Source organism: Miniopterus natalensis, chromosome 19 (assembly GCF_054644295.1).
Source record: "Miniopterus natalensis isolate mMinNat1 chromosome 19, mMinNat1.hap1, whole genome shotgun sequence".
Classification (NCBI taxonomy): Eukaryota; Metazoa; Chordata; class Mammalia; order Chiroptera; family Miniopteridae; genus Miniopterus; species Miniopterus natalensis.
The window spans coordinates 13,984,626-14,011,403 of record NC_142099.1 but is presented as its reverse complement, the minus strand read 5'-3'; the positions used below and the strand labels follow the sequence as shown (position 1 = coordinate 14,011,403).

Here is a 26,778-nt window from a genome sequence, read left to right as displayed (position 1 = left end):
GCACTAACTTCTAGCCATCCCTCCAATCCTTTCCCTTCCAATAAACTTCATTCATCCTTCAGGGACTCCAGATCTACTTCATCCAGGAGGCCTCTCCAAACTGCTCCAGCTTTAGTGATCACTCCCTTCTCGGCCTCCAGAAACTCGCTGGGTGTCACTGTTTACTTCTGGGGCCCTAGGCTCTGGGTCAGACAGATCTGGCTTTGAACACTGGAGTGTCCACTTACCAGCTGTGTGACCTGAGCAAGTTACTTAATCTTTTTGAGCTGTAGGTCCTCAAATGTTAAGCAGAGATGGCAATTCCAGCCTCACAGAGTTGTGAATAGGATCAAATGAAATCAAGTCTGTAAAGGCCAAGGGAGCCTCGAAATAAACAGGCACTCAGGAAATGGCAAGTCCCTCCCATCCCTCTCTCTGGTTTCCTCTTTCTTTTCCTGAAAAAGGAAACATGATGGAATAGGAGGCACAAGAGAGTCACAGGACCTGGGTTCTCTGGGCCTCAGTCTCCTCTGTAAAAAAAGGCCATTAGATAATTGATGAAATCATTCATTCATTCACTCAATTGCAGTTCCACCTATGAGTCTATACTTAATTCATCTGTGCCAGATTGTGTCTCATGTTTGAGTATCCCGTTAGTATCTAGCACAGTGCCTGGCCCACAGAGGGCACTGGAAAAATCCCTCAACAACCTACCAAGGGGATGTTTACTGCTTCCCCCTCCCTGCCCCAAGAGAGTACTCAGCCCTAGCTGGCACCAGGAACCCCCACCCCCACCCTAGCTCGAAACCAGAGCTGGCGCCACTGGGTGAGGAATCTGGGGACCAACTGTCACAGCTCCGGTATCACCCGCCTCCTGGACGCCTGGGTCCAGCCTGAGTCCCAGAGGGGCCCTGTCAGCCAGCTGTCCCCGGGGGAACCCCAGTTCTGCCCCAATCCCTCTGAGCTGCTCTCCCTGGGGAAATCAGAGAAGGCAGAAGACCTGGTAGGGGGAATGTTGGAGTGGTGGGTCCCAGCAGAGGAGTGGAGGTGTTTTTCTGTCCAGGTCCAAACCTCAGGCTGGGCTTCAAAGCCCTTGGAGATCAGGTCCACAAAAACAGAAGGACCTACAGTGACCTCATTTCTCCTCCAATCCTGTAGCCCTCCAAGTCCCAAATACTGTTTTGCCCTCACATTTACTCGTATTTGTCCATGTTAACTGGGTCATGCAGACTAGTTTCTGTGTCCTGCTGAGGGCAGAGATCAAGTTTGATGTTTCTTTTGTATGTCCTGCAGGATTTTCCCCAATACATTCTCATTGATTGAAACTAATGAGTCGAGTGTATTCCAGCAACAGAGAGAAAACTGGCTGCATTCTGGCTGCATTCTCAGCAGGAAGGATGGTGTTTAGATAACAAGGTGGACTTCCCATAAGGGAGGGGCATTTAAAAAAAGAAAACAGAAGCCCCATAGGAGAAGAGGCCCACCTGACTAGGACAGATGGAGAAGGCATTCTGAGAAGACTACAGAGATGGGTGAGATAACTTCTATAAGGGCCAGCTAGCTAGGTGGGGCAGCCTTGCTAGGTAGGGAGGGAGGGAGTGGGTGTCTCCCTCCCTCGAGGCTTTGAGAATAGGATAGGGAGGGGCAGGTGTTAGGTGTGTGCCCCCTTCCCTTGGGACTTGGTGTGTAGACAGTGATAACAGGTGCCCAGGTTTGCTCAGAAAAAAAAGAGACACAGATCTATACACAGACAAGCACTCTTAATCACCCACCCAACTCCTGTCCTCCAGCTTCCTCATGAACCGTGGGTCACCCACTCTCAACTAGGTCACCTTTCCTGCCCTGCAGCCAGGCCTATCTACACATGCACACACACACACACACACACACACACACACACACACACTTGCACGTGAACACACACTGCACATACAACCAACTCAACAGCTCCCACAGGGTTCTTTGTCCTCCGGCCTGAGGCCAGGAGCCTGGGGTGTGTGTGTGTGTGTGTGTGTGTGTGTTAGAGACAGAGTTCCCCTGCATTCCAGTGCTCAACAGAAAAAAATATTTTTGGAATTATCTGCTCTTTGGGATGATCTTACTTTTGCAAGTCTAGATCTAGAACTGACTTCAAGTGACTCTTGGTGGGTCAGGATCTCCTCCAGTGCCTGGCACATCCTAAGAGTTCATTAGGAAGTAGTTAGCTGAATAAATGAATTAATGAAGACCACAGTCTAGCCAAAGTCAACTGCAAGGGGAAAACATCTAGGAAACTAATACTGATTGAACACCTAAGAGGAGCCAGGCACTATGCAAGAAATTTGGCTTATTATTTCTATTTTAGAGATGAGGAAATTGAGGTTCAGCTGTAAATAAATGTCCAAAGGGTAGAACTAAGAGGCAACAGTTTGGCTCCAGAGGCCTGCTCCTTTCTCTTACACCATGAAGCTTCCAATATGCAGTTATACTCAACACACTCTTACTGAGCTGCTTCTGCTCTAGGCAGGGCCCTGAGCTGGCTGGGCACTGGGGGGCCAGGAGGGCTGACAATGACAAAGATAAGACACACAGTCCTATTCTCCAAGGTCCTGAAGGGGAGAGATATGCCACCTACACACCTTTCTGGTCATAAGGCAGAGTGTGAGGGTTGGGGTGGGTAAAGCCATCTATTTCCAAGCAAAATTGTTTAAGTAAGGCCTGGGGCCCTAATTGTCATAATTCTACGTTGGGCAGGCAGGGGGAGGGAGGAAAAGGAGGGCCTCAGAGAGAAACTTAGCTTGGCCAACAGTGTCAGTGGAGGAGGAGAGTCCCCTGAACAAAGGAGGCCACCAGCCTCTGGGAGCAAGGGAAGGATTCATCAAAACCCAGTCCTGGAGCTTGGCTCAAGGTGCCCACCCTCAGGCTCCTCTGCTTTGTGGACACTCTGGTGGTCCCCAGTGTGGATGGACATGCCCCATACCATCTGCAGGCACACACTCGCTCCCATGTGTGCGCCCCTGCCACAGACCTAAGTGCATTCACACATGTCCTACCCTCCAGGGGCCAGGTTTACAATTGTCTCTCCCACCTTGGATAACTGCCTGGAGTCTCCAAAGGACACCCAAGCGTGGCCATATGGAGCATTAAAGCATCCAGGGGGTTGATTTGTCCTTGTTGGACTAGTGAGGTGGGTCCAGCAGGGACCACCGCCTCCCCTACCCCACCCCTTTATCTACCCTTTCCCATCCAGCAGCTGTACCCCTCCTCATTCATACACACAAGTTTCTGTCCTTTGTTTTCCTCCCTGGCCAAATCCCCAAGGCTTCTTTGGTCATTAACCTCCTGCTTTAATTAGCTTAGTGGGGAGGAAAGTGGAAGCAGGGCCAATTCAATAGTGGGTGTCTAGGGGGAAATCTCATTTGGGTGGGGACAGGAAGGCTCAGACCAGCTGGTGACAAAAATGCCTGGCACATAATAAGTCCTATGCAACTGTTTGCTATTCTATTAATGTGAAAAACAGTCACCTGGTCCACAGAGTAGGAACCTTCCACCCAATGAAAGCCCTATGGTCCCCAGTACCACTGCTCCTCCAATCCAGGGTCCTGGGGCAGAAAGAGAGGGGACAAGAGTAGAGAACAGCCAACTCCCACAGGGTCTTGTCTCTGCATTTCTTCCTCTCCCACTCTTTCTTGGAGGTGGTGGCACCCAATCCCTCAATAAGGTATGTTGTTAATTTATGTTAAGTGCCTGATCCAGGGGGCACCCCTCCCCAACTCCACGGTTTTCCAGTGGTTCCTGAGTCATGGCTCCCCTTCCAGAATCTTCTGCCTAGCAAAGAAGCAAGAGCCCCACAGAGTGCCAAACCCTAACCCCTCCAGAGATCCTCCAGTCTGACCCCCACCCTCTATTGGTGTGCAAATGTACTCTTTCCAAGAATCAATTTAGGGAACTGGGTTTGGCAGCTCAGCCCTCTCTCATGGCCTCATAGTACCAGGTCTATGAGGTCACTCATCTGTCCCCCAGCCTCCAGCAGGACTTTACCTCACAAACTAGCTCGGACTTTGGTTTCCAAGGCGCTCCAAAAAAAGACACCTTACTACTGTAGCTCACCCACCCATTCTTATCAAACACTTTTGGGAAGTTCTACTTAAAGTCTGACTTCAAGCTCTCATGCTGCAGGAGGTCTTTCCTTTGAGAAAGACCAGGCATAAAAAGAATGACAAAAGACATGCTGATGGTGTAGGGTAAGGGGAGAAGAGAAGATTGCATTATACTTCAACTTCCCCAAACTCGCTCTAAAAGTGCCCAAGTGCCCAATTCATGCCTTAAAAACTTATTTTTACTTTCACCAAATTTCGAGAGTCAAAGGAACTGAATTAATGAATTTTCAATGCGGGAGAGAGGGGTAGAGTGATGGTGGAGGGTAGCGAACAGATCTCCAAGCTGTATGCATGGCCAGGCCTGAAGGAAGTCTGGGTCCCCATTTCGGTAGCGTCTCTCCTCCCTCCTTCTGTGGCACCCAGAGCTCACGGCTCTCACCTGGAACTGTTCAGTCACACCATGCCTTTAATACTACCTCTGCCTCCCACTCTCTGCCCCCCACGTCTCTCCTCCCCTCCACCCCCTCAAGCTCCTCACCTCACTCCAAAGCCCTCCAGGCTCCCCTCCAATGAACAGAAGGCAATGAACTAACTCACCTCCCAGTCGGTGCCCCTCAGATCTCCGAGACTGGGGGGCGGTTGGGTATGAGGGGAGATGGCTTGCCGCTTGGGAATGAGGGGACCCCGTCTTTTTCCTGGGGGTCCCACACTCCAGCCAGACACCCCATCCTGGCCCCCACTGCGCGCAGAGCCGGGCTCTCCCCGCATCGCGGCTGCGGGCTTTGTCTGCTCTGCGGAGAACCTCTCCCCGCGGCCCAGAGCTGGATCGACTCTGGCGGAGCGGGAGGGGGGCGGAGAGGGCGCGCGGCTGGGAGGAGTAGAGGGGAGAGGGAGGGAAAGCCGCAGTGACCTAGCCGGGACCGCTCCCCGCCCTCTCGTCCCCCCCACTCATTACCATGAGAAAGAGGGACCTGAGACCTGCTGGGACCGCGTGGGAGCCAATCTTGGGAGGGGGGCGCGCTCCATTAGCCTCTTTTCAACCGTTCCGTTTCTGTACACTGGCTCTTTTCCTCTTGCCCGCGAAAAAATTAGGGACTTCGACTTTCATCCCACCCCCAGCTTTGCCTCCGAGACGTGGGTAGACCCAAGGCACATCCCGATCCTCCTTGGGTCAAGGAATTCGTCCCTGCGCCCCCAAGGGTGGGAAACTACAACTCCCGGCATGCCCCCGGCGCCCCCGGCGCGCCCCCCTCCCGTCAGTTCCATGCTGCTCCATCCAGTTCATTTAAAACAAAAGAGTTTGAGCGCTGGAAGGGGCTGGTCTCTATTGGGGGCCACTGAGTGCTACTCCTGGACTGGGGCTCGGTGCGGGAGCCTAAGGGGGGCGTTTGGAAGGCTGGGTCTAGAGACTCCGGGTCCGAGGAGGGAGGGGTAGGGGCAGAGATCCCGCAGCCCCCGGTCCCCCGTCACCCCGGGAGAGGAGAGGAGATCTGCTTTCTTGGTTTTGTTTCTCTTTCCCCCCACCCCCACCCCGGGGGCTGGGGCGAGGGGAGTCGGGTTACAGGGTGTTTGGGGAGGGGGGCTTAGGGGGAGGGTCTATCTTTCTATCTCGCCGTCTTTCCCCCTCCCCAGTTCTTTGTTCCCCCCTCCCCACACACCCCCTCCTCTCCTCTCCCCTCCCCTCCTCTCTCCTCTTTTCCCTTCCACCACCTCTCTCTCTCCCTCTCTCTCTCCCCCAGCTTTTGTTTCGCCATGCCTAGTCTAGTGGTATCTGGAATAATGGAAAGAAATGGGGGCTTTGGAGAACTAGGATGTTTCGGGGGAAGCGCTAAGGACCGAGGGCTGCTGGAAGACGAGCGCGCCCTTCAGCTGGCTCTTGATCAACTCTGCCTCCTGGGTTTGGGGGAGCCCCCCGCCCCCACGGCGGGCGAGGACGGGGGAGGTGGGGGGGGCGGCGCCCCTGCACAGCCGGCCGCTCCCCCGCAGCCGGCCCAGCCGCCGCCGCCCGCGGCGCCCCCAGCCGCCCCGACGGCGGCCCCCGCGGCGCAGACGCCTCAGCCCCCCACCGCCCCCAAAGGGGCCAGCGACGCCAAGCTCTGCGCTCTCTACAAAGAGGCCGAGCTGCGCCTGAAGGGCAGCAGCAACACCACCGAGTGTGTACCCGTGCCCACCTCGGAGCACGTGGCCGAGATCGTGGGCAGGCAAGGTAAGCGGGCGCCCGGATCGCGGAGAGAGACTGGATGGGGGGCACCCCATCCCTAGCGCGGAAAGTTCATTTCCTTTCTCGTCCACCTTTGGCTCTGTCCCTTCCCCACAAAGAGGGACCCTCCCCCTACCCTGATTTCCAAGTGCCACAAAGTTCCCTGCTACCCCAGTCGGGACTGTTCTCCAGATCCTTCCTCCCCCTGGGCCCTGCCCTTAGACAAAGAAATATCCTCTCTTCGAGAGAGGGAAAAGGGAGGGGGATTGGTTTCCCAATCTAGAGAGGCTGTCTGTCCTGAGGGGGTGTCCACTCAAAGCCAGAAAAACTGGCAGAATGTGCAAAGAGTTACTCAGAAACCTCTACTCTGGTATCTGTTAGTGGATTGGGGAGGGGTTACTCCTGGGACCCCCAGCCGCCTGGAGTTACAGACTTTGGGGGAGACCTGGCCTGGGGAGCCAGTCTGAGTATCTGTCTCTTTGTTGGGCTGAGTGTTGGAATGGAAGGGGGTGTGGCTCATGGGAGGGTCCCAGCCTGGGGGAGAGATGGGGAGGGGGGCTCCTGGGAGGAGGGAGGCCTGTGGTCACCCACACACCAAAGTTGAACAGTCTGTGGGGTTTTGGAAGGGGCGCCTCCAAGGAAGTGCCACATCCTGGTGTGGACCTCTCTTCCTCCCTCTCAGGCTTTTGTTCTGGGCTGGCCAAGGCCAGGGGCCAGAGGCCTGGATAGGGGTCTCTGGTAGTGAAAGAGTAGGATAGGGTAGGAGGGGACATGCTGGGGGTTGGGGTGGTGAGAAAGCTTCACCTGGAGATTCGGTGCAGGGAGTGTGTCTGGGTGTGTTGGGGGAGGGATGTAGAATTAATACAGTGTAGTCTGTCTGATACCACACCCTCCTCCACTCCAGCATCCCTGGACGGGTGGGGGTCGGAGTGTTGGTGACTGTCCAGATTGAGCAGACGGGATCTTGGGGACCCTTCCCTCTCCTGGTTTCCCAAAGGGGAGTGTGTGTTTGGGGGGGGATTTGGAAATTGTAAGGCTGGGCTGGGGAGGTGGGGGTGGGGAAGGAGCAGGGGAGGAGCTGTCCCACAGTACGGAACAATAGAGGAGCTGCATTCCGGCTGGGGAGTGAGGGAGGAGGCCGGCTGCTGGCGGGGGGAGAGGGGAGGCGAAGCCAGGGGGCCTCCTCCTCATCCCACCTCATCCCCCTGTAACGCTGGGGGTTGGGGAGATTTTGCTGGGAGATCCAGAATGGAGGAGGGGAAGATGCCACTGGCCTGCACAACCCTCATTTCCACCCATCCCACTCCATCACTTGAGATTTCTGGTTTAAAAAGTTGGATTTCCTCTTGTCAGAAACAAGGGACCCAGAGCCCTGGAATTGGGTGGGGACATTAGTATCTTTTCTTGTGTGTGGGGGTGGTCTTGGGAGGCCCCGGAATTTTATGGAGTCATTCTTTCCTCTTCTGCCTCCGCATCAGATGGAGCTGTCTCTCATAAAAGTAGGGGGGATTTCTCTCTTCTCCCTCATTCCTTAAGTATATGGAAGTCCTCCTTCTTGTCTTACCTCCCTTCTCCTGCTGCAGTGTCAGTGCTCCTATAGTTGACCTTTAGGAAGGTGAAGCCCAGTGGGTCTTCCCTTCAAGAGATGCTTCTTGAGGCTTGCAAAACCTAGGGTCAGGTCCACCACCAGTTCTGCAACTCCAGGCCACTAGCTTTTCTACTTTTATGCCCAGGCCTGTCCTCCTCACCCCACCCCCAACCCCCAAAGCTCTCACTTAGCTCTCACTTAAGTTTATGGACCCAAAAGTTAGAGCCAGAACCCGGGTGCCTATCAGACACCATATGAGTAGACGTAGAGAGGGGATGTCACTGTTCCTCCACGCACCAGGCCTAGCAAATAGAACAATCATTTGTTGGCATTAAAGCAGCAAGGATGTGAGCTTGACAACAGGTAGGACTTCTCAATTGCCAAGAGGTCTGAAGACAAACAGGGAGGGGCAAATTCTCCTTTCTAAGGTCTCTTGAAGGTAAGGAGAGCTGCCCCAACCCACTCTTTCTGCTAGGACTGGAGAAGCCATATGGAGTGGAGGAACGAGACAGAATAACAATAAGCTCACCTCAGGCCTGTGGATGGAGAGTTGGGGCAGAGAGAAAACTAGAACTACTAGTGTTGGTTTTGGGGGGATAGGTAGTGTGGTGGGAATGAGGAAGGGAGCGGTGAATATTTACCCGAAGAGGGGCATGAATGTGTCTACGTGTGAGTGGGGTGAAAGTTGTAGGCGTCCGTAGGAATGTGCCGTTTGTCCTGGGATGATAGGGATGGAGGAAAGGCTGAGACAGGGAGCCCCTGTGAGTGTGAAGGTGTATGAAAGTGCCCTTCGAGTATTGTTTACAGAAAGGCACCTAGTGCATCACGGCTCTCAGGTCCCTGTGTGTGCAAACTCACACATGTGGCATGTGTGCTTCGAGAAAGGATGAGTCTTTCTGAAGCTCGGTGCAGAGAGAGGGAACGCGGGAGAGGAGAGAGAGGCTTGTCCAGCCAGCCATTGAGGTCTACAACCTTTAAGAGCCGGCGTTGCCATCCCACCCTCCCTCACTCTTCTCTTTCCACTTCTCCCTCTTTGTCTCTTTGTCTCCGATTTCTTCTTTCTCTTCCTGCCTCTCTTCCCAACCTCCCAGCTTTAACCCACTCCTACTTCAAAGTGGGAATATAGGTCCAGAATAGCTTCTCCCTCACCCTACTCATCCCCTCCCCCCACCTCAGCTCACCTGCTCCCAGGGGACAGGGTAGCAGGAATGTCCTTGGGGTCCAGTGCTGTCCCTCACATGTCATTATTTTTATCTTCATAGTCTTTTTTTCTCTCTTGAAACTGATTCTCAGACCCTTCCCAGTCTCCCACACTCCACTAGTTGCTGCAAACTTGCTATGAATTGGAGAAACTGAGAGACACTAATGGGTGGACGCATGGGGGGAGGGAATCATAGAACAGTGGTCCTTGAGTATACTGGAGGACACTTATAATTAATGGAAGTCAAGTGAGGAGTGGATTGTGGGGTTACTGAGTGCATTGGGGTTCTATGGGAAGATCAGCCAGTGACAGATTTGGGGGTGGGGGGCAGTGTGATTAAGTGATTTGGAAGTTTGTGAGTAGCCAGGAATCAGCAGAGAAGTTGAGAGAACAGTACATGGTTGTGGAGGAATTAGTATGTACATCTAAGGTTAGCAGCTTGTCTGGGAGGGTCAGTAGTTATTTCAGGGTTTCAAGGAGTAAATGAATCGGAAGGGTCCTGAATGGAATTCGAGGGAAAGTTGTTACATTTTGAAAAATGTTGTTGTGCCCTGCTTGTGTTACTTAGTGGTTGAGCATCGACCTATATGATCCAGGAGATTGCGGGCAAGGTCAGAGTTGCAGGCTCAGCCCCCAGTGGCAGGGGTGCAGGAGGCAGTGACTTTCATCACTGATGTTTCGTCTCTCTCTCTCTCTTCCTCTCCCTTCCTCTCTCTAAAAAAACAATAAAGACATACTTTTTAAAAAATGTGATTGATAGAGACTTTGGGTAGATCTCAGGTGAGTGGATTGTTCAAGTCAGGGTGGTTTGGAGGGCAGGGTTCAAAGGGTAGATTGAAAGGTTCCTGGGGACGGGGTATCTGAATAAGGATCTGGAGCTTATTGGTCCCAGCGCAAATATTCTTGACCAGTGAGTTTCTCTCTCTCTCCCCTTCCCTAACTATCCCAGGCTGCAAGATTAAGGCTCTGAGGGCCAAGACCAACACCTACATCAAGACCCCCGTGAGGGGCGAGGAGCCCGTGTTCATGGTGACTGGGCGGCGGGAGGACGTGGCCACAGCCCGAAGGGAAATCATTTCAGCAGCCGAACACTTCTCCATGATCCGAGCGTCACGCAACAAGTCGGGTGCTGCCTTTGGCGTGGCGCCTGCCCTGCCTGGCCAGGTGACCATTCGCGTGCGGGTGCCCTACCGCGTGGTGGGGCTGGTGGTGGGCCCCAAAGGGGCAACCATCAAGCGCATCCAGCAGCAGACCAACACGTACATTATCACGCCAAGCCGCGACCGCGACCCGGTGTTCGAGATTACGGGGGCCCCAGGCAACGTGGAGCGCGCGCGCGAGGAGATCGAGACGCACATCGCGGTGCGCACGGGCAAGATCCTCGAGTACAACAATGAGAATGACTTCCTGGCCGGGAGCCCCGACGCCGCGCTGGACAGCCGCTATTCCGAGGCCTGGCGGGTGCACCCGCCCGCCTGCAAGCCCCTCTCCACCTTCCGGCAGAACAGCCTGGGCTGCATCGGCGAGTGCGCCGTGGACTCCGGCTTTGAGACCCCACGCCTGGGTGAGCAGGGCGGGGACTTTGGCTACGGCGGGTACCTCTTTCCTGGCTACGGTGTGGGCAAGCAGGATGTGTACTATGGGGTGGCAGAGACCAGCCCCCCGCTATGGGCGGGCCAGGAGAATGCCACGCCCTCCTCGGTGCTCTTCTCTTCCGCCTCCTCCTCTTCCTCCTCTTCTGCCAAGACACGCGCTGGTCCCCCAGGAGTGCACCGCTCTCCTGCCCCCTCCTCGGAGCTGGCAGGACTCCCAAGACGCCCGCCTGGAGAGCCGCTTCAGGGCTTCTCCAAACTTGGGGGGGGAGGCCTGCGGAGCCCCGGTGGCGGGCGGGATTGCATGGTGTGCTTTGAGAGTGAGGTGACTGCCGCCCTGGTGCCCTGCGGACACAACCTGTTCTGCATGGAGTGTGCAGTACGCATCTGTGAGAGGACGGACCCCGAGTGTCCTGTCTGCCACATCACAGCCACGCAAGCCATCAGAATATTCTCCTAAGCCCCCTCCCCCGCCCCGCACCTCCTGGGGCCACTCCCCAGGGGCCTGCCCCTGGAGCTGTTTTCCACCAGAGCCTTTTGGAAATCAGTAATTTGAGGGGCAAGGTGATTAGAGATACTGGCTGGGGAGGGGGGAAGGGAGGTGATGGTGGCTGGAGGGTGGGCCACTTTTAGACCCTCTGGTCACCCTATCCTTGAAAGGTTGGGAGGGGGCCAGACCGGAATTTTACTAGAGTTACAACTCTGATACCTCAACACACCCTTCAATCTGAAAGCAGCTAAGAGAAACTTTTGTTTTGCCAGAGGTGGCAGCTAAGGCATCCTGACCCCCTTTGCCCACCTCCCCCTGTGTGTCACACAACCCCTTCCGCTATGGAGGGGAGGGGAAGGGAGAGGGAGAATTACCATCTGTACATAGAGGTGCTCTCTCCCATCCCCAAGTCCTCTGGTCCTGACCTCCGACCTCCTGACATGACCCTTTGGACCCTCCACTGCCATATCCTTTTTGGGAATCTGTTCCTGGGTTTCCAACGATGGGAGGGGCTTGGGGCCCTTTCAGAAATCTGCATAGATTGTAAGGGGTGGGGGGCATGTCAATCAATTAGGGCCTCAGACCTGCCTGTCCCCACAAAGCTGGGCTAGAAGAATCTAGATGAGGCTCCCTCTGCCCCCTTCAGCTCTTCCCTCCTCTCCACCCGCCTTTCCTCCCCTTGGGTTCTCCTTTCTTCTTTGCTCTTTCCCCAGTACCTCTCTTTACTTCCTCTTGGGGGCTGTCACTCCCACCCTGTCTTGCTTGTTCTGTTTCTTCCCTTTTTCCCCCTCCCTCCTGCCCCTTCTAGCCCAGCTTTGGGGAATACCATCCCCCTGGGGAGAAGTTGGGGGAAGGACATTTTGGTGGTTCCCCCTAATTCCTCTTCTGGCATCTAGAGGCCCTCTTTTCCCACTCCTCCAAAGAAGCACCTCAAATTCTCGATGGAATGTATCCCCATTCTCAGTGAAAATTTGAGGAGGGGACTAATACTGGGGTACTTAAAGGGCCAACCCTCTACCCTTATCATCTTTGGGCATTACATTTAGAGAGCAGTTCTTGGACTGGATTTCATGGCAGTGGTAGGAGCAGAGCCAGGTAGTGGGTCTGCTGTTTCAAGGAGCAGCAGAGGCTGCTCCTCTTCCCCTGCGGTACCCCCACTCCCTGTGCCCCTCTCTGGACCTCACACCAACCCTTATTAGCGAGCAAATCATTATGTCACTGTCCTACCCACTGTGGTTGAGAAGTCAGGTCTCTAGAGAGGGTCAGTCCAGGGCTAAGCAGGATTGGGGTGCGGATGTTCTGAATCATGTTACAGGCCTCACACCCCCTTTGCTGCTTCCCTACTGCTCACTTGGGGCTGCCACCAGCCTCCCACCCTCCTGGTTCCGCTGGCCGGGCCAGGAGAGGATGGGGGATTGGAGTCCCTGGGGGTCCCAGGAGATTCTTGTATATAGTGGGGTGGGACTATTGTAAGTGATCTCTGAGCACTTAAGCTCTGGAGTCCCATTCCTGGATGGAGAGAGGGTGCAGGGATGGAGGTACAGAGGGGATTTCCTCCTCTCCTTCCTCCTGTTGTGAATTAACTCGCCTCTCCTCAGCCTTCCCCTCCAGATCACCAGCCAGGGAGGGGAGAGGAAGGAGGTCACAGCCAGGAAAACTGGTCTGTGACAACTTCCCTCCTTCTAGCCAATGTGAGCCATCCTGAGATGTCTGTACAATAGAAACCAAACCAAATGGGTTGCCCAGGGGAGGCGGGGGCCAAGATGGGATGTCTGTCTGTCGATCCCCCTCCCCCTCTCCACTCCTTACCCATAAAGGCAGAAGACTGTTACACTAGGGGGCTCGGAAAATTCAATCCCACCCTTACTAATTGAGCCAAACCTAGAAACAAACGCAGAACACACATAGTGAGAGACAAAATAGAGGTGAGAAAGAGAGCGTGAGAGGGAGCGAGATAGGCGACCAACACAGAGAGAAAACAAAAATAGCAAAAAAAAAAAAAAGCAGTTCTTTATAATTTAATATTCTATTTTAATAAAGGCGTTTATTACCGTATAAATGTAGCAAAGAACCTGGGCTAATATGAAAAAAAAAAAAGACTTTTTATTAGGTAATTTATTATATGAAAAGGATATTTTATTTTATGATAAAGTGATCCTTAAAAAAATAAAAAAAACTTTAGAAGGTTTAGAATATATGTAGGGAGAGAAGAAAAAAATACATTTGTATTCAGAGTTAAATCTTAAAAAAGTGTTTTTAATATATGTTCAGGTTTACGTTCCTTTTTCCCCCGCTTTTTTTTGGGGAGGAATGTCACTTGCTTTGGGGGAGGAGGAGCATCCTGGAATGGATGGTGGCTAGGGGAACCTGGTCCCTCTGGGGCCCTGCAAGTGGATTGGATTTCATTCCATGGGCTCCCTTCTCCTCTCCCCCTCCCCCTCGGGGGAGCTGGCAGAGCCAAACAAAGAAAGGAATTAACAAGAAAGGAAGGAGCTGGAGGATTGAGGATCCTGGGGTGCTCCCCTTCCCCTGCCCTGTCCCAGGGGCAAGTGAGGAGGGGAAGTCCAGAATTTAGGCTTAGCAGGCCTATGGGACCCTCAGAGAGGTGTGAGATTTAAGAGAAATAGTTTTTGTTTTTGTTTTTAACCAAAAATGAGAGAGAAGAAAAAGAGACTGAGGGGTTTAAAAGAAAATACTACAAAATAATAATTATTAATAATAATTCAAATTTATTTCATATAATCCTAGAGAAAAAGAGAATTACTAGTTACTTAGTAGACTATTCAGATAGCTTAAAGTTTAGTAGCATTGCGGGCCCCTGGGTCCAGTAGAATGTATAAAAGTCGTAACAAAAGGAAAATAGAGGAGGGAACTGGCAGAGTCACCCATCTTCAGATATCAGGGTGGAAGCAAATTGCTAGTTAAGGTTGGGAGCTTCTAGTCTGCTGGGGTTGATTCTGAGAATCCTTGGATTTTTAACTTGTAGGACAAATTGATGAGGGGCTCAGTTCCTAGTCTTTAAAAAGGATGGACATTGATCATTTCAACCAGGAGGGGGCAGCAGAGGAGGGCAGCACCCCTGCTCTGCATCCCAGCACCTGGGGGCCTGCCATCCTGGTCATTCCGTCTCTGTTGGGTAGTCCTTACTCCAAAGTGATTATGTCCATTCTTGGGGCTCTCAGTTAGGCTCCCAGGGCTAACTGAGGAAGTCCTTGAAGTGGAACTTCAAGTGGTACAGATTGATTCAAGAGCCTGGTAGGTCATTCCACAAACATGCATATGCACACACTTCTCACCTCAGCTTCAGGGGACTGAGGGGGTCCATACACCACCCCTGTTCCTACCCAATCTTCCACTTAGTTTTTGGCAGCAGAGGGAATAAGTCTCAGCTGTTCTTTAAAGCTGCACTGTGCTTTACAGGTTTGCAAAATGTTTGATTGTCCCATAGAAGTTAGATTCCAAGGACTTACCCACTGGAGTGGAGTGGAGTGGAGACACTGTCTTTGAAGGCCTGGGAAAAGGGGCTCCCAAAGGTGCAGAGTCAGGGGGTGGGAAGTAGAGACTTTGGGTGACCTTGACCCTAACCCTCTGCTCCAATCCACCTCCATCTGTCAAGAGTTCAGGTAGGGGTCATCTACTGTGCTCTGGCCTGGGAGCACATCACCCTCCCCACTGAAAATTGGGGAGCTTGGCTTTTGCATGTGAGAAATCAATTTTTTAAGCACTTGCCTTCCATCAACCCCAGCTTGCGATCAGGTGAGGCCCCTTCCTCCAGGCTACCCAAGAGGGTATGGGGGTCCCTTGGTTCTTTTGGCAAGAAGAGCCTGCTCCATTACACCAATGACTCTGTCATGACCCTCCTGGCCCTAGACCCCAAACATATCTCCCTCTCCCCAATTTACTCTTCTCGCCCCACCTAGGGACAGGTTACCCCCTGCTCTTTTTGTCCTAGAAACCCCCATAGTTTGGGAAGGTAGTGTCTGGGGTGGGGAAGGCTTCCTTCCCCCACCCAAGGGTGCGGGTAGGGTAGGGTGGGTGGGTGAAGACAGCCCTGGGGCAGGGGGGATGGTCTCTCCACTGTAGAAAGTAGAGTAGGATTGTGGTCAGACTTAATTTGAGGCATCTAGTGAGGACACATACAAATCCACCAAGGAAAATAGTTCAAAAGCAAAATAAAAGGCGGGAAACAAAACGGACCCATGAATAATTGAGTCAAAGTGATGTTGCACAAAACGCAGAGAAACCAAGAAGGGGGAGGGTTAATGTATTAAATGTGCTATTAAGAAGTTAATTTTATTAAAAGTATTATTACTTAAAGCTCTGGCTGCTTTCTCTGTGTGTGGGTCTGAACTACCTCGGGGTATGTGCCAAGGGGACCACTGTGGGGGCTGTAGCTGAGGGTTTTCTTTAGTGTAACTCTGGGTGCCCCTCCCTGCTCACCTTTGGGAAGTGAATGGCTCCTGTCTTCTCTCCACAGCTCCCAACTCCAGTGTCCAAGCGCTCAATCCCCTCTTGTCTACCCATTTTACCCCTTCTGTTCCTTGGGGGTGCAGTCAGAAGAGAAGACTAGAGGCTGCTTAGGCATCCAGCTCCTGGGCTGATGGAGACGGCAGAGAGCTGAGAGACCCTCCCCGCTAGACTCCACCTGTCCCTGTATACCACACCCCGTCTTCCCTGGGGTCAGGCAGAAAACTGGATGGAAAATGGACCTTCTACCTCCCAGTCTTAAGCCCCTTTCCCCAGCACACAGGGACAGGCTGGCCTGACTCCTCCTTCTTGCTAATATCCCCCCTGCCTCCTCCGTTCACCCCTGGCATTGGAGTGACCTCAGTTCTTGGCACCAGGGCCCTGGGCACCAGATGGTACCCACCGATGGTCTCTTTTGTCTTGCCTTCCATGTACCCCCTCTCCGCCATGCTGTCCTCCCTCCCCCCTCCTGCCCTGGAGGTTAGCAGAGGGAAGGGTGGGCACCTCTCACCCCCTTGGCACCGTCCCCAGACCACGGGACTGCAGAGGCAGCTGGCCCTGGGGGGCAGTGGGGAGAATGGAGGGAGGGGGAAGGGAAGGGGAACAGGGACTCGGAGGAGGAGCCAGAGTGGAAGGGGAGGCAGCAGGATAGCCAGGCATTGATATAAAATAGCTTTATTTGATAGCTCTAGTCTGCGAGGGGGTAGCAGATAATAGAGATATTGGGGGGGGGTGAAGACCTTAGAGCTCTGCGAGGCTGTGAACAGGGAACAGGCCACTCTGACATGCGCAGCCACGGGGCAGGGAAAGGTCCTGGAGCGTGGGGTGGGGGAGCACCAGGGCAGAGTTGGTGCTGCTAAGGTCAGAGGCTGATGCAACAGGCTTTCTTCTCACCAGGGCCAGGCTCCTGCCCAGCCTGGGCACTGCCCAGGGTGATGGCATTGGTCCGGGTACTGTTCTGCCTCTGCTTGGACACCTTTGCGAAAATCTCTGAGAGGGCAGAGGATAGTGGTCAGGTCAGAAGAAGCCCACGCTCCCCGTACTCAGCCGTGTACCCTTTTCTGAGCACTGGGGGTGGTCGCACTCGCAGGAGGCTTCGCTGGAAGGAAGTGGAGTTCCTGGCCCTTCTACTTACCTGAGGACTAAGGCTCAGCTCCCTGAGAAGTGTGGCCTCTGGTTCCTTCCCAAGCTCCAGGCTGAGTGGGGAGTGGGGCAACACTAGGGAATGTCCGAGGGGGGTGGTGGGAGGCTCTGAGGTGCCTGGGGTCCCACAGAGGGGCTGAGGGACCAGCTGGGGTGGAGGGGGCTGGGTGTCTGCATTCCTATGGCTGCCCATGGAAGCCTCAGGGTTGGAATGGGGTGTCAGTTAGAGGCAGGGGCTCTAACCTTTGAGGACAGTCTCAAAGGCCAGCTCCACATTGGTAGAATCCAGGGCTGAGGTCTCCAGGAATAGCAGCCCATTGTTTTCTGACAGGAAAGAAAACACACCATTAATTGTGGGGTCAAAGGCAATAGTAACAATATTTACTTAATGTTTACTATGTGCTAAACCCTTGGCATGTGTAGCTCATTTAATTCTTAAAACAACCTGTGAGATAGGTTTGAATACTCTCCCATTTTATAGAAGAGGAAACTGAAACCCAGAAACACAGAGAGAGTGAAAGAAAGTGTTCAGTGTCCCACATATAGTAACTGGTCAAGAGCTGTCAGACTGGGCGGCTGGGACTCCTGAGCCTGCACTTTTAAACACTATATCTTGCTGCCTTTAAACCTGAGAACTGGGGAAAGTGAGACTGGAGATAGTCAAGGGGAGCCCACCCGCTACACTTAGGATCTTTGAGAACTACAAGGCGAGGCTGTCTTAAAATCAACGGAAATAATTGCCCATAAAGACAAATCTCAGGGCAAGTGGTGGGACACCATGAGAAACATAGGGTGACAAGGGGGAAGGGATGGTCCTGAGGAAGAGGGGATGGAGGTAGGGAGCCCTGGGGTGGGAGCAGTGTCTGGAACAGCGTGGGTGGGCAGAGGGGTCAGACTAGGTCTTGGCAGGCTCTTACCAGCGAACATGCGGGCCTCGTCACTGGGCACCTCCCGGGCCTGGCTGAGGTCACTCTTGTTGCCCACAAGCATGACGACGATAGTGGCCTCGGCATGGTCATAGAGCTCCTTCAGCCAACGCTCCACCACGGCATAGGTCTGGTGCTTGGTTAGGTCAAACACCAGTAGGGCTCCCACTGCACCACGATAGTACCTGGGTGGGGGTAGAAGGGGTGGACAGAGAGGCAAAGGTCAAGGTGATCAGGCCCAGCCTCAGAGCAGAGTCTCAAGCCAAAAAGCCAGAGATGAGTCCCAGCGATTGGGAAATATGAAAACTGGAGTCCAGGGACACAAACCCAAACAGAGCAGCCCAAAGCCCTGATGCCTGACACTGAGAGCCTTCAGGAATACTGGTCATGGAGCCTCTGAAGACTCCCCTCCCTGCTCTAAAACCACTGGCTCCCTCCTTCCTTCATAGCCCCTCTGCTTCCCCAGGTCCTTTGTTCTGATTTCAGCCCCTCCTATTTACCAGCACATTCCTGGGCCCTGATCAAGTCTGTCTCCTGGGTGCCCCATCTCTGAGAGGTCTTCCTCACATGTCTCCTAGACCCACAACACCCTCTTCTCTCTTATGGCCATCTTTCTAGGACCAGCTAAATGTCCACCCCATCCAGCAGTCCCCGAGTTGACTATCTGATGCATCCTTGCAAGCATTTAGCCTTACTCCTGGTGCTGCTTCAGACTGGTGACCTATAACTACTCCCATTTTATTGATGAATCAACTGAGGCTCACGAGAGGTCAGGTGACCAGTCCAAGAGTGAAGAGTGTGTGTAACCAAAGCCCTTGCCCCCCACTTCCTGCCCCTGGCGGGTGCTGGCCCCCACCACACACACATAGACCACCTTTCTCACATGTGGCCTGACACTGTCTGGGAAACCCTCTGCTTGTGGTGTCTTCAGAGTCTTTGTAAAATGTAGTTGAGGGGTCCAGCCCTTCACCTTTGGAGTTAGACCGTAAAGGTTGCCACACACAAAGCACTGTGCAGAAGTGAGGGGCGCTCTCAGTCCTGGAGCCTGCCCCCATTCCCAGCTCTGCCTTGACTTCACGTCCTTGAGCCTCAAGCTTGTATTTAAACAGGGATTGAGGATAGCACCTCACTCCTATGGTACCTTGGAGATTGAACAAAATGCCCAATGTAAAGCGCCTGTACCTTCTTGGGCACACAGCAACTGGGACCCCTTAGAAAGTGGTGACAATGACTCCCGATTTCAGTCCTCGTAGTCTGTATCACTTTATCCTGTCTCAGACTGTGTGTGGCTCATAGCATTTCTGTCTCCTCAACCGGGCCATGGCATCCTGTGATCCCACTAGGAGGCACACTGCTGAGTGCCCTTGCCTCCTCCCCAGCCTCCATCTCTACTCCAGAGGTGTTCCCTGGCTTCCCCAGCACCCCCACACCCCAGCAATCCCCCAGCCCCGGGCTCACGCTGAGGTGATGGCTCGGTACCGCTCCAGGCCAGCCGTGTCCCAGATCTGAGCCTTGACAGCAGCGGTGCCCAGCATGACAGTGCGGGTGGAGAACTCCACGCCGATGGTGGTGCGGCTATCGTGGCTGAATTCATTGCGCGTGAATCGGGACAGCAGATTGGTCTTCCCCACACCTGACTCACCGATCAGCACCACTGAAGGAGCGGAGAGATAAGGGATGAGCTGGGCAGAGCAGCCCAGCCTACCTGAGCCTACTGCTGCTCATCAGCAAAAGGGAGCTGATCTCAGAAAACTGAGGAGCTGGGGCTCCTGGCAGAGACTGGGGTCTGCAGCTCCACATGCTGCAGTCATCCCGGGCAGAGGGGCCAAAAGCTGGACTCAGCTACGGGGCTTTAACGGTTCCTGGTCTGGTCTGATGAGAGAGGCCTGCAGAGTCAGCCTGCGGTTCTGGGGATGGGTGACGCCTGTGAGCTGCTCAGGGGCTGTGGGGAGAGGTCAGCAGGGGTGTGAACGTGGACAGAGATGGCAGGAGGTCTTGGGGAGGTGCACATTCCTGGAGTAGGGAATATGAGCACTGAGTTGGGAGGACAAGTGGAAGGGGTGGTGTGTTTGCACAGGAGCAGAGATGTGAATAGAAGTGTGGGTGCGGAGAAAGTTTGGCAGATGGCAGGTCTCGGGCAGTGACAGATACAGAGGGGTGTGTGTGTATGTGTAAGAAGTTACGATCCAGTTGTCCCCAAGGAGGGTCAGTCTTGCATGGGGCTGGGAGTTAGACCCCCGTGTGTCCTCAGCAAGTTATTAACTTCTCTGACCTTTTTTTCACACAAAAAATGGGAGTAACACATAGTAACTCATTTAATCCTCACAACAGTACCATGAAGCAATTACCATTATTATCATCACATTTTTACAGATAAAGAAAGGGGGCACTTGTGGGGTTAAATAACTTGAGCAAGATAACACCACTAGTGCGGTAAACACAGGTGTGCTGCCCAGATGTGCCTTCGAGAGGACTTGCCCCTGCTACAGGGAGTGCAGTCAGCAGGCTGCAGCTGTCTGCTCCGTTAGCATCTGCCTCTGGTGCGGAGAGCAGGTTCACCTGAGGTCATGCCTCTCCTGGGCAGTCTGTATCCGGGGCCCAAACAAGGTGAGGGTATCACAGAGCTCCCCCCTTTGGCCAAAGCTTGGTGATCTTGCCTTGCAGTTTAACTTCTTTCTCTGTCCAATCCTGTTTCCTCCCCCTTCCTTCCAATGGTGTTGATACATAATAAATATCTTGCAGGGCAAACTTCTCAGTGTCTGCTTCTGAAGTCCCCAACCTGCAATAAGTAGTAAGTGGCAGGGCAGAGATCTGAATTCTCCGCCTGGCATCTGACCATTAAGCTTTCAAAATGAAAGAACTTTTTGGGGTTGTTATGGTGGTAAGCTAGTGGCTGGCACATAGTAAGGGCTAAATAAATGGTAGTTACTAGTAGTATTAGTGTCCCAAACTATTGCTAGCTCTCACCTGGTCTCCCCTTCCTGGGAAAGATGCTGGGAGTACAGGTTCCCCAACTGCTGGGAAAGAGGAAGCCTGGGAAAGACTCAGAAAGAGGCCAACAGAGGCAGTCCCTCCTTTTTGTTTGTTGTTTTTAAATCTCTTACCAGGACCCCCTAGCTCTTACCTAGTCTCCTTTTCCTGGAAAGATGCTGGGAATACAGGTTCACCTGAGTCCCAAGTGAGGGTGGGGCCGAGGCTAGGAGGGGCAGTAGGGTGGGGTGGCTGGACATGGAATCATTGCTCTGCCAGTTCACCCTGCCCAGAAGGAGGTATGGTGAGGGTGGGGGTGGGGTGGGGGACGTACAATAAGGGGGTCAAACACAGGAGTTTAGAATAAAGAACAGGAAAGATACTTGCACACTTCCAGGGATAGCCAAGTTGGACTCAGTGCCTGGTATTTGGGGCCACGGGGTCTGCCTGCCAAGGGACAGACAGAAGGCTATGGCCTTAGGAGCCCTCTGAGTCCTATTAGACCCTGCTCCCAACTCATTACATCTTCCCTATATCTTCACCCAGCCCTATGACAGGATAGATCTCTCCTCTCTCCTTTTCTGTACATCTGCCCAGAAAAATGACTTTTTTCCTCTTAGGTCTGCCTGTTTCTCCCTCCTCCCAGGAGGGAAGCCCTCTCAGAAGTCTGACCTCTATCTCTCATGCTGCAGCGGCTGACTATTCTTTGGGATTTGGCCTTCCATTAGGAATGGGGCAGAGGAGCTTAACTGGGCACTATTAGAGAGAGAGCAGCACCATTCATTATTTACAACAGCAGAGTATTCTGGCAGCCCCAAGACTTTTGCTTCAGTTACCAGACCCTCCCCCATCCTTGCAGCATTCTTTCTTATACAAAGGAATGATGCGCCCTAGGGGGTCCTGGTTAGAGATTAAAAAACATCAACAAACAAACAGGAGGGGTTACCTCTGTTGGTCTCTTTCTGGGTCCCTCCCAGGTTTCTTCTTTCTCTATGAACCCCAACTTACCCTTGAAGACAAAGTTATAATCTTCCTCGGTTCTGTTCCCCATCTTGGCTCCGCATGGAGGGTGCAAGTGTCTTCGGGGACAGAGGTAATGGGTCTATGTGTTGGCTCAATGCTCCTAACCCTCAGCTCTTAAGAGACCTGGATCTACCCCTTCTCTCATTGGGGGTAACGAAACTTCTGCAACCAGAGGGACTGAGGGCCGGCTTAAGGCTAGACAAGGCCTGGGGAGGCTCACCTGTAGCAGGTGGAGGTGCTGTAAGGAAGCTGAGGACGGAACAGGAAGAGCAGGTCGGCTGGAGACCTGGGGCCCAGGTGGGTGGAGACGATGACGTCAGACAGGTTAGACAGGTTGGGTGTCTGCTCTCAGCCTGGACTCCCACAATTAGGTGAGCAGGCTCCAGAAGGTGATAGTGGGGGAAGCTGGGACAGGGTCTTCGGAGAGCCAGCTGACTGAGTACATGTTGTTAGGCTCCTGAGACCTGTGGCCAAGATAGGCCCAGCTGCCAGTGAGAATCAGTCCTTCAGGGAGCAGAAACCTACTTGGCCTTCTGCTTTGCCTTTACAGCCTCTGGTGGTAGTGGTGGGGTAACTGGGGGCACCAGAGGAAAGGCTGACAGGATGGCGATCACCCTGCTGCAGTGCAGAGCTCTGAGAGTTGCATCTTGGGTACAGCAATTTCTGCCCCTCCCTAACAGCCCAGGACCTGGGAGGGGCAGCATTTCTTACTCTGGGTGGAGCTGGAACTTGCAATCTATCCACTTTCCTAGGATGGGTCCCTTCCTAGAGCACTGGGAGAGGGGCAGGTAGCTCCTTGCCCAGACCTGCTCTAAGGATACTGGGTAGGGGAAGACCTGGGGCAGAAACAGCCAGATGGGGTGAGGGGTCTGAGAATAGGAGCAGAATCTGAAGATGAAAGCCTCTGAAAGGTCTTCTGAGTTTCTTCAGATCACTGCCCAGGAACTTTGGCCTCAAAGCAAAGCCATCCTATCTGCAAAGGGCTTTAGGATCTGGAGGTCTGGGTAAGCATGTGAGTGCCTGGGAGAAGAGAAACAGGATGGCCCCTCCCAACCCAAAGAGTAGAAAAGGCATCCCACCAGTAGGGACTGAAGGACACTGAACTCCTAGGCCCCATATTATTTTTGTTCAACATGACTCCCACTAGCCCCCTGATTCTTGGAGCTCACTTCCAAGGTTTTGCCAATCAGGTAGGTGAAATTCTGCTCTGAGTGGTGGGGACCAAGTGAGGTCACTCCACTGGAGCCGAGGTGCCACTGTCCAAAACCACTTGGCTGCGGGATGAGCAGGTGGAAATCTGTTCTTGCAGGACATGAAGAATGGTGTAAGCCGTCCCTGCTCCTTCTCATCTCCTCTGACTCCTCCCAGCCAAGAAAGCAGCCAAGATCCACACACCAAGAGGTCGCTGGTTCAATTCCTGGTCAGGGCATATGGCCAGGTTGCAGGTTCGATCCCCCAGTAGGGAACAGTGAAGGGAGACAACCAATCAGTGTTTTTCTCTCATCTATGTTTCTATCTCTCTCGCCCTCTGTCTCTAAAATCAATAAAAACATATTTTTAAAAAAGGACACAAGACAGGAGTGAAATTTATTCTTTGAAAAACAAAGTCCCACCCTCCCCGTACAGTCCCGGAAGGGTTCCCCAGGGGGCCTTGCCCCTCCAAATGGTCATCTCTCTTGTCTGACCCCTACTTCCACCAGTGCCCATTATGATGCTGCTACTTGGGTGAGGGGCTCCTCCAGGTACTGCACCAAGGCCTGGGCCTGCGAGAAGGAGAAGAGAAATCAGTGACACACATGGCCTGCCATGAGAGGGACCCCAAATCTAGGTGGACTCCCAATGCTGAGCACCTAGCCTCGGGCCCCACCAGACATGGACTGGGTGACATGAGGACTCTAGGAAGGTGGGGATGGGAGTGGACAGAGGAATGAGCATATACACACCTTTGCCTTGAGCATTCCGAAGCCAACAGTCTCCTTGGCATACATACACAGCAGAAGGTTGGCCACTCGGGTGATGGCTACACGGCCCTCCTGGTGGGGTGATATCATAGACTGTTACCTTCTGCTTGGTACCCTTAGCTCCCTCTTTCCTCAAGGAGTCCTCTTGAGAGAGGCTATATCTTCCCTCCATGCCCTGAGCATGGCAGGAGCTTCAGCTGGGGAGCTATGGCTATAGCCCTGGACATGGGGTCCTTATGCCCAGATTCTAGTCTCAGCACAGCTACCTACTAACCACGTTACCCTGGGAAAGTCAATCTCCCAGAAACTTAGTTTCTCTTTCTGTAACCTGTATCTCACCCCAGCTGTTGAGGGTATAGGTACACAGGAAGGAGTTTTGTATCTGCAAAGGGCTATCCAAATGGGTGATATTATTATTATGGGTTCCCCCCAAAGACACCGTAAAGGGCTTGAGAGCAATAACCCAACTTTTTCCCCCTCTTTTCTCATGGTAATGATTTTCCAACTGCAGGTTTGAGCCCAGGGTTACATCAGTTAAGAAGATTGATTAATATTAAAAGAAAAAGGAAATAAGAGAAATGAGGTGCATTGTATGTAGTAAGGGAAGTACTGTTTCACGAAACTTGTTTTTGTGGGCATATGTGTGTACTGGGCTCTGACTTAAAATGTGTTTCTTATGGGCGGGCTGCGGTCAAAGTTTAAAAGCTCTTGCCTTATAGCACCAGTTCTAGGACGGGTACCCAGTAGGAGTCATTAGTTGAACTGAAATGTACCCTTGGTTGGGCAGAGGGTGAGAAAGAGGCAGGCAGCTGCGTTACAGTGGAAATCTTTCACTCTTGGGGCCTTTTCAATTTAGTTCAGCAAACTTTCACTAGGTATCCACTGTGTGCTGGAAACCAGGTGCTGCACCCCCCTGCCTCTCAGGCTTCATCTCCTAATAACCTCTCCCACTCTCACACCACTCCACCCACATCAATCTTGTTGATCCTTGACCAGGCACCATTTTGCTTCGGGGCTTTTTCACCTGCTGTTCTATGAGAAATGTTTTCACCCGTCACCTGTCTTGCAACTTCCTTCAATCTGTGATAAAATGTCACCTTGTCAGTGAGGTTGTCCCTGGCACATGCCCTCCTCTATCTCACTTCCTTGCTTCATTTTTCTCCATAGTATTTTCAATAACTAATGTACTATTTTTTAAACTTATATATTTTACAAAACATACATATTTTTCTTATTTTAAGACATGCAAGACTGTAAATTTCATTAGGGCTGCAGTTTTGTCTGTCCTGTTTGCTACTTTTCCCCCAGTCCTGAGAACACTGCAGGGACCTAAATATTTGTTGACTGAACCAAAGTGATTGACAGTTTCTGTTTCCAAGAAGTTTACAACCTAATGCCACTTCCCTTTTCTGAACTTCATCTCCTTTCTCTGTAAAATGAAAGATTTAGACAAGGGTTTGGAGACTGTCATGGTTCTGTAAGTCAATGAATCTGGGATGCCAACACTTTGTGCGAACCTCACTCTACAGTTTCTATTTACTCTTTTGTTTAATCTTCATAACAACTCTGTGGGGAGGGAGGGCAATTATTGTTTACACCTGAGTTGAGATAAGGCCGCTCAGAGAGGTTAAGTAACTTATGCAAGGTTCCACAGATGGTAAGTGGGTGGCTGAGACCAGAACCCCAGGTAGATGCTGGATCCAGGGCTCTTTCCTCACCACCACTTGATGCATAAGATCCTGCCTATTGTAAATGCTGCTGTGGGCCAACTCTTAGCAATCTTCCATAGATCCCAACCATCCATGACAGGGTACAGGTCACTCCCTGGGGATCCCCTTTGGAGACAGAGGAAGTGGCTCCTCTCTTCATACCATGCAGTCCATGAGGATGAATTTGAGATTGTCTTCATTAAACGCTTGGTTCCCGTTCCTGTCGTAAGCAGCCCAGATGTTACTGGCGATGGCTGCGGTGACCCGGGCGTCTGTATCCCCGTAACCAGAGTAGGCCAGCAGCGATCCCTCGTTATTCAGCAGCCTGGCGAGGGACAGGGCAGAATAGCGACGTGCTCAGTAAGGGGAGTAAAAGGCTTGGGTTCCCATCACAGGCCCCGCCACTGACGCTTCTACAAAGCAAGGGTCTGGACTGTGTCCTGGAAAGTGACCTGAGCACCCAGAACGTCAATTTCCCTTTTCCAAAGGGTCTCTCCATGCCGGTTGCCCCAGCTGCTGTCCCCTCCCTTCCCGGAGATCCTTCCCCACCCTTCCCTCAGAAAGCCACGCGCTGCCCCACTCCTGTGCTCGCCGCTCGGGTCCTCGGTCCGCACTCACAAGGTGCTCTGGACACCTCCAGTGTTGGCTTGGCTTAGCACCTGGGTCAAAGCCTTGGGACGCAGCATGCCTGCGAATCCTAACCCTAGGCTTTTGCACCCAGACCCTGGAATTGCTTCTTGCTCTGGATCCTCCAGCCACTTCCGGTGCTGCCTGCTCCGGGGCGCTCTGGGAATTGTAGTTTCTCCGGTCTGACTTTATAGTTCTGACTCAACCCTTCTCCTCCGCGGTGGCCACTGGGAATTGTAGTTCCTCGCGAGGCACCCTGGGAACTATAGTTCGCCTTTCCACTAAGGCCAAGCGGTTATGGGGGCGGGGTAGGGCGAGCGAGAGCGGGAGTAAAAGTACAGTGGCGGTGTGGGAAGAGCATTTAATTCCTTCATGGAGAGAAAAGTTATCATGTCCGTTTAACAATCCACGATTCAGTAATTTTAAAAAAATCCCTGTATTTGTCAGACACACCTTTGGTTAACAGTAATTTTCTACATTACGCACAATTCTGTGAGATGGGATAGATGCCATTGAGGAAATCAAGGCTCGGGGAAGCCACGCAGGCAAAACCCACGTCTCTGAAACCGAACTTCGTGGAGTTCACTCAGGCCACGACCCTGAGGGAAGGAAGTCAATCCTAGAGATGAGATTTTAGATGGTCGTCCCGAAGTGGAGAAGTTCAACCTCCCAGTAGGCAGAGGCCCCAGGCCTAGAGAGGATTTCGATTTCCAGAGAAAGACGAGCTATCGCAGGGAACAGAGAGAAAGTGGCGACACAGAGAATCCTTTGTCCCGCAGCGGGAGTGACCCGCGGAGGGGGCAGGGCCAGCTTTGGGCCGGAG

At 52.8% G+C, this 26,778-nt stretch overlaps 4 protein-coding genes across 4 annotated transcripts in view; 1 reads left to right on the top strand and 3 right to left on the bottom strand.

Moving 5' to 3' along the window:
• LMNA (lamin A/C) overlaps positions 1-4,888 on the bottom strand; it is a 46,063-nt gene extending 41,175 nt beyond the window's left edge. Inside the window, exon 1 of the mRNA XM_016221559.2 lies at positions 4,656-4,888. The gene's annotated coding sequence lies outside the window, so the exon portion shown is untranslated. The remainder of the gene's footprint in view (positions 1-4,655) is intronic.
• A 406-nt stretch (positions 4,889-5,294) lies between these two features.
• Positions 5,295-15,446, top strand: MEX3A (mex-3 RNA binding family member A). The gene is made up of 2 exons (XM_016221320.2): positions 5,295-6,264; positions 9,997-15,446. Exons 1-2 carry the CDS (start codon positions 5,811-5,813, stop codon positions 11,097-11,099), a joined length of 1,557 nt encoding a protein of 518 aa, XP_016076806.2. The 5' UTR covers positions 5,295-5,810; the 3' UTR covers positions 11,100-15,446.
• Positions 15,447-16,264: 818 nt separating this feature from the next.
• Positions 16,265-21,883, bottom strand: RAB25 (RAB25, member RAS oncogene family). The gene is made up of 5 exons (XM_016221348.2): positions 21,644-21,883; positions 19,124-19,319; positions 17,657-17,850; positions 16,983-17,063; positions 16,265-16,586 (listed from the first exon to the last, which is right to left on the bottom strand). Exons 1-5 carry the CDS (start codon positions 21,684-21,686, stop codon positions 16,459-16,461), a joined length of 642 nt encoding a protein of 213 aa, XP_016076834.1. The 5' UTR covers positions 21,687-21,883; the 3' UTR covers positions 16,265-16,458.
• A 1,335-nt stretch (positions 21,884-23,218) lies between these two features.
• Positions 23,219-26,058, bottom strand: LAMTOR2 (late endosomal/lysosomal adaptor, MAPK and MTOR activator 2). Its single transcript, XM_016221361.2, has 4 exons — positions 25,947-26,058; positions 25,491-25,653; positions 23,602-23,691; positions 23,219-23,421 (listed from the first exon to the last, which is right to left on the bottom strand). Exons 1-4 carry the CDS (start codon positions 26,012-26,014, stop codon positions 23,365-23,367), a joined length of 378 nt encoding a protein of 125 aa, XP_016076847.1. The 5' UTR covers positions 26,015-26,058; the 3' UTR covers positions 23,219-23,364.
• Positions 26,059-26,778: the final 720 nt, after the last annotated feature.

Coding starts and splice junctions, on each gene's coding strand:
- LAMTOR2 (XM_016221361.2), bottom strand. CDS start 26,014: ATGCTGCGTCCCAAGGCTTTGACCCAGGTGCTAAGCCAAGCCAACACT. Junction 25,654..25,946: donor GGAGGTGTCCAGAGCACCTT/GTGAGTGCGGAC, acceptor GTCCCTCGCCAG/GCTGCTGAATAACGAGGGAT. Junction 23,692..25,490: donor TCATCCTCATGGACTGCATG/GTATGAAGAGAG, acceptor TCACCCCACCAG/GAGGGCCGTGTAGCCATCAC.
- MEX3A (XM_016221320.2), top strand. CDS start 5,811: ATGCCTAGTCTAGTGGTATCTGGAATAATGGAAAGAAATGGGGGCTTT. Junction 6,265..9,996: donor CGAGATCGTGGGCAGGCAAG/GTAAGCGGGCGC, acceptor TAACTATCCCAG/GCTGCAAGATTAAGGCTCTG.
- RAB25 (XM_016221348.2), bottom strand. CDS start 21,686: ATGGGGAACAGAACCGAGGAAGATTATAACTTTGTCTTCAAGG. Junction 17,851..19,123: donor TACCGAGCCATCACCTCAGC/GTGAGCCCGGGG, acceptor ACCCCCACCCAG/GTACTATCGTGGTGCAGTGG. Junction 16,587..16,982: donor CTTTGAGACTGTCCTCAAAG/GTTAGAGCCCCT, acceptor CTGCCCTCTCAG/AGATTTTCGCAAAGGTGTCC.